Here is a 9,688-nt window from a genome sequence, read left to right as displayed (position 1 = left end):
GGGGGGGGTCAGGGTACTCATCCCCGACATTTCACAGCAAAGGCAGCTGGTTTCAGCACATGGGGCTTCCCATGCTGCAGGAGTGCAGGGGCTGCACATGTGCGGCAGAGAGCGCCAGTGATAGAGATGGCCTGGCAAGGGCTGCACTCCTTGCCATGATGTTCACAGTGCTGGCTGGAGCTACCCCAAGTGCCCCCATCTGATGCTGCTACTGGTGCCTGCCATGGCTGCGCGGGGGGGGGGTGGGGGGTGGTTGGGGGGGGGGGGGGGGGGGGGGGTGTCTCCACACTCCCCCACCCTCCCTCACACCCACACCCTGCCGACCTGAGCTCCATGCTACTGCCACCCCCCTGGACGCAGGCTCCAAACTGCCACTAGCCCCATGCTCTGCACTCCCACCCAGCTGCAGCTCCGCCCCTGCCCCCACCACTCCTCTACCTGCTGCCTGGAGCGAGCAGGACACCAGGGAGCTGAGCAGGTCCCTGGAACTGCAGCAGTGGCAGCAGCAGCCCTGCCTAGGACCTGCCTGCTGGCTGGGCCAGGCCCTTCTAGCCGTGAGGGAGGGAGAATGCATCAGTGTAACAAACTTAGAGGGGTACATGACTGAAAAGTGTGAGAACTACTGACCTAGTCTGATTTCCTGTGTATTGTGAGCTATTAAATTGCACCTGTTTTCTCCTGTACTGAACCCGGTAAGTACATTTAGAGGAAGACTGGATGCCTTTCTAGAAAACACTTTAAGATATGGAGAATCCAACTGCCCACTGTAGCTTGTGGTTAACGGAGAATAGTTAATCAGTGGTTTCCCAAGCACCCATCAAAATCTCAGGTCCAACATTTTTCAAAAGTGTTTGACTAGCATGTCTGGTTTGTGCTCAGCACTTTGTCAAAAATCAAGACCCTTTAAGGCACCTAAGGTTGGGCATTCAAACTTTAAGGCATGCAAAATCAAGAAAAGGCAGAAGTTGCTTTAACAGTTTGCAGCACCTGCAGTATGTGCTGCATCAGTTTGGAGTTTGAATCTAGTACTGGTTAACCAACTAGCATCACAGCACCCCCCTTAAAAACGGGTACATCTTCTTATCTTGGAAGTTTATCAGGAAAGATTTAATTAAAATTCCTCTTGAGCACAGAGGATACAACTATGGCCAATGTGGTGCCTATCTTCAAGAAAGGGAGGAAAGTGGATCCGGCTAACTATAGGCCCATCAGCCTGACTTCTATCCCAGGGAAGATCTTAGAAAAGTTTATTAAGGAGGCCATCCTTAATGGACTGGCTGACGCCAACATCTTAAGGGATAGCCAGCACGGGTTTGTTGCGGGTAGGTCTTGCTTGACCAATCTCATTTCCTTCTACGACCAGGTGACCTATCACCTGGACAAGGGAGATGAGATTGATGTCATATATCTTGACTTCAAAAAAGCCTTCGATCTGGTGTCCCATGATCGTCTCTTGGAGAAACTGGCCAATTGTCGCCTTGGGTCCTCCACGATCCACTGGCTGGAAAATTGGCTCCAGGGTCGGACCCAGAGGGTAGTAATTGATGGAAGTCACTCATCGTGGTGTCCTGTGACCAGTGGGGTCCCCCAGGGCTCTGTCCTTGGACCCATACTGTTCAACATCTTCATTAATGATGTGGACACTGGAGTCAGAAGCAGACTGGCCAAGTTCGCAGATGACACCAAACTTTGGGGCAAAGCATCCACACCAGAAGACAGGCGGGTGATCCAGACTGACCTGGACAGGCTCAGCAAGTGGGCGGACGAGAATCTGATGGTGTTCAACGTCGATAAATGCAAGGTTCTCCACCTTGGGAAAAAAACCCCGCAGCATCCTTATAGGCTCGCTCAAGCAAATCTCGGGACGTCATTCTCCCCCTGTACTCGGCCTTAGTGAGGCCGCAGCTGGAGTACTGTGTCCAGTTTTGGGCTCCACAATTCAATAAGAATGTGGAGAAGCTTGAGAGAGTCCAGAGAAGAGCCACGTGCATGATCAGAGGTCAGGGAAGCAGACCCTACGATGACAGGCTGAGAGCCCTGGGGCTCTTTAGCCTGGAAAAGCGCAGGCTCAGGGGTGATCTGACGGCCACCTACAAGTTTATCAGGGGTGACCACCAGTATCTGGGGGAACGTTTGTTCACCAGAGCGCCCCAAGGGATGACGAGGTCGAATGGTCACAAACTACGACAAGATCGTTTCAGGCTGGACATAAGAAAGAACTTCTTTACTGTCCGAGCCCCCAAGGTCTGGAACAGCCTGCCACCGGAGGTTGTTCAAGCACCTTCATTGAACACCTTCAAGATGAAACTGGATGCTCATCTTGCTGGGATCCTATGACCCCAGCTGACTTCCTGCCCTTTGGGCAGGGGGCTGGACTCGATGATCTTCCGAGGTCCCTTCCAACCCTAATGTCTATGAAATCTATGAAACTAAAAGGAGTAGAAAGCTTGTGTATGGGAACAGGCCAGACTTTCTAGCAGTCTTTCAGGAAAGGAAGAGGCAACTATCCCAACTATGCAGCTGGTCCAATTAAAGATATCACCCTAAGAAAACCTTTCATCCAGCTGGAAAAGAAGAGGCATCTTAACTGGAACAGATCCTTCTGTAAAACAGCCAATAGAGAACTTAGTAGCAAGGTCCAGACTGCAAAGCAAACCTCCCTGGTGGGTAGTCATCTGCCCTGTTGGTGCAGGCCCAGAAAAACAACTACAAAAGGGACTGTAGTATGCAAATTCATTTTTTCTTGTATGGTCTCTTTAGAAAGAAATATATCTAGCTTTCTTATTTCTCATTTAAAGATGTGACAATTCAACAATACTGCTATTTCAAACTCTACAGGCTATCTCTGTTCCCTGTAACTGATGACTCCTGGCTCTAAACAGTTACATAACCTGGCAAATAGAGCCTAAAAGCAAAACATCCTTGATAACATGATACCCTACTCTATCTAGTCTAGAGGGACTACAGAGACGCCACTCTGCCCTGATTAAGTTATACAGGTAAAGTAAGGATTTTTTTATGATAATTTCTTACTGGAACAATTGTATTGTTGGGAGGCTCCAACATCAGCCCAACTACCACAAGTACAGTATAGGAGGCACTTGCTGGCAGCTTTCACTTTGAGAGGAAAACTCCAGTTACTCGGCACAGGTGGGTTCAGCTAGCAACTTCCCACTTTCCTGACACAGCACCTCTGGGTAACACATCTCCCTTGAATGCCTGCACACTGCCAAATGCAAATGAAGACTAAGCCCTGGTGGATATCATTTTGAGAGTGAGATTTAGTATTAAAAGACAGTATACCACTGTGTAGTTGCTATAGCAGCACTTAATTTAGTAAGACTTACTGAAATATGAGCAGACTTAGCAAACAGCATGAGAAAAACTAAAGTGTTTCAATCACGTATAAGTGTTTGTGCATTAACCCTTTCACTTCTACAGAAAGGTCTATTGATTCGGATCATATAACAAAGGATGACAGCCAAGGAAACTGTTTTCCTCCCAACCTAGTCGCCTTCTACCTCTCTTGCCCTTCCCTCCTCCCCCAACTCCAATACACACTGCAAGAGCCCATCTCCAAACAAACCTCCCAATGCTTCTCCCTCCCCATCCTACCTCCCAACCTAGCCAATTCTCTTTGGCTCATGGCATCTCTCTCTGATCTCTCTCAGCCCACAGCTACCACCAACAATAAAGGCAAGCAATGGGACCTGGCAGGAGAGAAGCTGGGTTTCTAGCAGAGAAAGGAGGATTAAACAAGACTAAATACGTTTCCAAGAGTCCCAATACAGTCCTCCTTCCCTAGTGCAGAACACCCTGAGACCCAGGGAAGCTCTCCCACCCCATTAACTGGAAACACTTCATAATGTTCTCGGGGGTGCTGGTTATAGCTGGGTTGATCTAAGGATATAGGCAGACAAGGGTTTTTGGGTAAATGTGATATCTTATTAGACCAAATAAATAAAAATTGTGAACTAAATATAGATATTGGATTTATGGTACATTATAACCTTCCTGCCATCTGATAACCCCAGCTAACCTCTCTGCATTTGCTCAGCTACATTTTATCACTGGTCAACATTTTCCTCTTTTGTGTTTTTTTCCTCCCCCACCTACCTGTCTGGCAACCATTCCCTTCCTACCCTCTGATTTTCCCTGCCACACATTTGCATTTTCACAGACCCGCATATTAGCTTAAGCTTCTATTCTACCTAAAAGAGTACACGAACACCAGCAGGGTGCCTGAAGAGTGTTTCTGTCCAGAAGCTTGTAAAGAACAATTTTTCCAACTATTTAATTGGTCTAATAAAAGATCTCATTTACCCAAAGAACTCTGTCTGCTCATAATGTTCTCAGAATTTAAAAAGGTTTCATTTGACAATTGAATTCCCTGGGATTCCTTGTTCTGTCATCAGTTTTGCTGAACAGTATCTGCCAACTTCTTTAGTAAGCACATTTGTAAGTTATTTTTTATCAAATACTTTCCATCTTATCCAGACAGGGACCCTAGGGAACCAGACATGTTGAACTTTATAATGAAAAAGCAAGAGAGCATGACAGCAGATTCCTGTACCCAGAGAAAAAATCCAAGCAAATCCCAATGAATCCCAGTAAACAGCTGGTCAATATACAGGGCACAGTGGGGGTTGGCAGAGCTGTTACAATGAATTGGTGTATTACTCCCCATCCTACAAGCAAGCTGGGCATTAGTAACAGCATTTTATTTTAAAAGTGTTCTGTCATTTAAGCTGTCCCAAATAAATCTTCTCTCATAAAAATCACTGCAAGGAACCAGAGACTTATTCAGGTTGGCCTCCTTTTGTGTGTTTGTATGTTAAAGTACTGAGCGTACTCAGAAAAAAGAAAAAGTGCTCTTCCAATCTTTTGTTCCTGGACTGTAAACAAACTTATTTCAAGTTTACCTTGTTAGCCAGCATTTGTTGTTGAGCTTCAATCTGCTGCTGTTGGCGTGAGGCCATTTCCTGTAGTTCAGCTAGAGTCATATCCATCCTGGGGGTGCTGACCTGCAGATGAAAATCCAAACTATGATGAATGAAATGCTTTCAGATATAGAAAATGCGTGTTCAGCTCAGAGGAATACTAAGTGATGAATCAAAGCCTTTGGAAGGAGTGCTCTGCATTCTAATTGATCTGCTCATTCCATCTGCAATAGTTCTGAATCTTCCAAAAAAAATCTTTATAGAATAAATACCTGAATAAATATTTATTGATTTATATGAAAATAATGGAAAATTAACAACAACACGACCTTTTCTATTGGGACAATTACAAACCACTTAAACCTGCTTGGCTACCATTTGGTACCATACATAACGGCATAGTACAAGCTTGCAAGATAAGGAGCCTTCTGTCCACAATCCAGCATTTAAGCACAATCCCATCTTTAAGCACTTGACAAGTCCCACTGATATCAAAATAGCATGCAAGTACATTTACACAATATTTTCCAAAGCACCTTTTTTAGAAGGGCCCTTCTGGATTAAGTCCAGCACAAATTTAAGTGCTTTGACAAACTGGGACCAAAGCATTCATCACCTTGCAAGACAGACTGACAGCACTGGAGACTGCAAATTGCTCCATTCAGTCACTGGACAAATATAGTGTAGGCTTCCCTGCACCACCGTTGCCAATGTGCTGACACTGGTGATGTGACAGCGATAGCACATGAAAGCTCTAAAGTTCAGTTTATTCCCTTGACAACTTCTGTAGAGATGCTAAGAACTGGAAACAAGAGTGACAAGTGATGGAGAGTTTTCATTGAAGGAACTGGTCACATATTTCAGCACAGGCCCTAGCAATCGATCAAATACTTCCCTTTGGTTGCCAGTTCTGATTTGCACCAACAACTCAAAGATCACTTACTCCATTCTCTATTCTCCGATCACCAGGCATTTTTACACCATTCCTCTTTAGACCCGGGTCCTGAGACCTCTGACCAGTCCCTAGATTAAAACATAGAAGAGAAAGACGGATATTTTAAAAATAGCTCTACTCGCTCATTTAGACAAAACATCCTTGTAACACACCCCCTTTGTTTTATTTTCAGTATAAACATAGTGTTTTATTGCCATCAATACTATAATAAACTTTGCTGCAGACCCTGGATATTTTACCTCAATTTACTGGCTGTTCAACAGATAAAATGATCTCATCTTTGCCACACTGTACCTGGCCACTTTCTTCAAGGAAATTAGAATGATTCTAAACAAATTGGATCTAGCATTTACACAAGCAAGTTGATGGCACAAATGCAGTCTTCTTATTTCATAAGGACAGGAACTGGCCTTATTTCTTACTACAGAACATGTGTAGTTCACATGGGTGGATAGAGAAGAATTCCAAAGTGCAGCTTAGTCAGCCCACACACGAGTACTGAGAGTTTATTCTTTACTCTGATGCAGGGAATGATGTGTAAGCCTGATGGTTTGTCTTGGCATATATTGGGGGAAAAAAAATCATAAACTCACTTTCTGAACAAGATATTCTTTACTTTGCTATACAAGTTCTTTAAACATGAATTTATAAATTTGGTCACTCTGCTAGATGCACTTCTGAAGCAAATCTGCAAAAATTCCGAAACAGGAACATGCTATTAGGTGACAAAGCAGTCTTAATGAAATCCTGTCCCATTAAAATCAACGGCAACTCTCCTCCCTTTCATTTTGTGAAGTCAGGAATTTTTCTTCTTATGACTTTATGCAGAAAACAAGGATACTAACAGTCATTTTTCATTAAGTCATAACAATGTCTAGACAGACTTTGTGATACAGGTATCTTCATCTCTACTTTTCATGGTGACTTAATGTCAACATTAATTTCTGATTCCCAAGATTGTTAAAAATGGCCTTATATTAAATAAGGCAAGTCCTTAAAGCCAAACGCCACTTAGGCTCAACAGATTCCCCACCTCAGCCAGCAGACATCTTGCACAGGTGACCCTGTTGTTAGAAAAAGACCTGCATATCACACTCCCTTCTGCCAGCCTCCACCTACAGGATATAAACTCCTTGAGATACAGCACACCTAAGTAATTCTTATAGAGGAGACGATCTGGACCAAGCTATAGGTAACTAAAGCAGTTTGAAACCTTCATTTGGATACTGCTTTTAAGCTTATTCCATTGAGAAGAGTGTCTAAAACTTGCCACTTTGCCATTAAAACTTGTCATTTCAATCTATAACCAAATACTTGCATCCTCTATATAGAAAAAAAGTGGTTAGCCATGTCAGTCTGGAGCCAGGCAGAGAACCACCTTAAAGCAGTGGTTCTCAACCTTTTTAGACTCAAGGCACCCCTGCATACGTTTTCTGAATTTACTAGCACCCCATTTGAAAAGCCATCTTTCCAATGTCTTTTTCAGACCAACTATGCCTGCCCCGAGTATATTAAGACTCAAAATACCTTAAACTATAAGATATTTTAAGACTATTATTAAACATGACAGTGCTCCTGCCTTGCTTTGGTCTTGATACAGCTCCTGCTGATTTGAAGCAAAAACATTACCAGTAATCCTTCTGCTTTAGATCTTGATGAGCTTGGACTAACAAAACTACATCTAGCAGCTCAATTGTGCAGGAAGTGGGTTAGATAAATATGGTTTTTAGCGTTAGATTCACACTCCTCATTGTATCATTACCATCATCATCATGCAATTTCTTAAGCTTTAAGATTTGCTTACCCATTTTATGGCACATTGACTTTCAAGTTTAGTACATACATTAACATGGAATTTGCACCAGGAGAAATGGGCAAAAAACCTAGCAGAGTCACTTAAAAGTAAACATCTTTAAAAGACTGCACAGGAGAGTACTAGGATGATTATGAACATTTTGTAGACAGAATAACTGTTTTTTACTGCATTGCAATTCTACTTGATGAGCCATATTAGGAAGAATTTTAAGATAACCATCAGGGACACTTAATTTTAAAACACCAAAATATGAGGAGTTACATAAACAGCTAGAAAATGGTAACATAATCCATCTTTTGATTTTGCCAAGTTAAATTTACTGACTTTCTAACACAGCAATAAAATACACTCCAGGTAAAATATAGAGAGCCCAGATTATGAATAAATTATTGAGGCTGAATTGAGCAAAGGTCAAAGTAATTATAGCATATTAAAACAGACACCAGATGCAGGGTACTTTGCTCTTGTCAATCTATTTAATATGGAATAATTTGAAATAGTATGGTGATGACCAGCTCTGGAAAACCTAAAGCTAGATGGATAGAAAGAAGCTTGTCACATATGGACTACTTGATCATACAAAAAGTAGGAAAAAATAGCCTATGACCTTCACTATCTCGATACTGATTGGAAATTAATCAATAAAAGACCTTCAAGTTTCACAGCAAGTCTCATTTTTGGTGGTAGGTAGCATAGTCCCACAGGCAAAATGAAGTTCTAAACACAAAAGTTCCCTGCCCAGAGCCTCTGCTTTGTCACAGAGATTGATGCCATTACCTTAAATGCAAGCAGTTAGCCTCTCCTTAACAGTGAAAAAAAATTTTTTGGGGGGGGGGAGGGGGGGGGCAGGGTGTAAGTCAGTCTTGAGCAGGTGAGACCAACACCTACCTGTTTCGCGGTTTGGAGCACGTTCATGACGAAGGAAAAAACGAACCTCACTTCTCTGGACTCCATAGCGTTGAAGAATATCCAACATCCGCTCATTATCAGCTACAGGGCGCTCTGAAAAAGTCAATGTGGTAAGCTGGTCTCTTCTTACATGTCTCAGATGCTACATTCAAAATCTTAAGTGTCTGCTCTTCATGCCTCAAACATTTACTATCAACCAGGGGTGTGGGCATAAGGAAGAAAAGATTCCCCAAATTTTATAGCTACTGGATGCATCACGCAGGCAGAAAAGCTATGCAGAGTACTTTCTTGAACCTGGATATGCGCCTCTAAAAACAGAGCAAACCACCTACAAAAATCTGGAGGTAAAAGGGAAGTCAACCTCTCAGGCAGTAATACACCTCATGTGGTCACCAGCTGATGATCTATCCTTGGACCGAAACTCTTCAATGTCTTCATCAGCAACTTGGACGAGGGAGTGAAATGCACTCTGTCCAAGTTTGCAGATGACACAAAGCTATGGGGAGAAGTGGACACGCCGGAGGGCAGGGAACAGCTGCAAGCAGACCTGGACAGGTTAGACAAGTGGGCAGAAAACAACAGAATGCAGTTCAACAAGGAGAAATGCAAAGTGCTGCACCTAGGGAGGAAAAATGTCCAGCACACCTACAGCCTAGGGAATGACCTGCTGGGTGGCACAGAAGTGGAAAGGGATCTTGGAGTCCTAGTGGACTCCAAGATGAACATGAGTCGGCAGTGTGACGAAGCCATCAGAAAAGCCAATGGCACTTTATCATGCATCAGCAGATGCATGATGAATAGGTCCAAGGAGGTGATACTTCCCCTCTGTCGGGCGCTGGTCAGACCGCAGTTGGAGTACTGCGTGCAATTCTGGGCGCTGCAATTCAAGAGGGATGCGGATAACCTGGAGAGGGTCCAGAGAAGGGCCACTTGTATGGTTAAGGGCTTGCAGGCCAAGCCCTATTCGGAGAGACTAGGGCACCTGGACCTCTTCAGCCTCCGCAAGAGAAGGTTGAGAGGCAAATTTGTGGCTGCCTATAAGTTCACCACGGGGGCACAGAAGGGAAT

General features: G+C 43.8%; 1 protein-coding gene across 3 annotated transcripts in view; it reads right to left on the bottom strand.

The window, feature by feature from the left end:
- TP53BP2 (tumor protein p53 binding protein 2) overlaps positions 1-9,688 on the bottom strand; it is a 70,302-nt gene that overhangs the window by 27,644 nt on the left and 32,970 nt on the right. For 2 of the 3 annotated variants that reach the window (XM_025215146.1, XM_014524545.2), the window contains exons 3-5: positions 8,600-8,713; positions 5,884-5,963; positions 4,923-5,024 (exon numbers count right to left, since the gene is read on the bottom strand). In XM_025215146.1, the coding sequence (XP_025070931.1) occupies positions 4,923-5,024; positions 5,884-5,963; positions 8,600-8,713 (296 nt within the window). Of the gene's footprint in view, positions 1-4,922; positions 5,025-5,883; positions 5,964-6,134; positions 6,399-8,599; positions 8,714-9,688 lie in introns of those variants that run through there. The other variant, XM_025215147.1, reaches the window with a different exon arrangement.

Source organism: Alligator sinensis, unplaced genomic scaffold (genome assembly GCF_000455745.1).
Source record: "Alligator sinensis unplaced genomic scaffold, ASM45574v1 scaffold753_1, whole genome shotgun sequence".
Taxonomy (NCBI): Eukaryota; Metazoa; Chordata; order Crocodylia; family Alligatoridae; genus Alligator; species Alligator sinensis.
The sequence above is the reverse complement of the archived record's forward strand: the minus strand, read 5'-3'. Positions and strand labels throughout refer to the sequence as shown.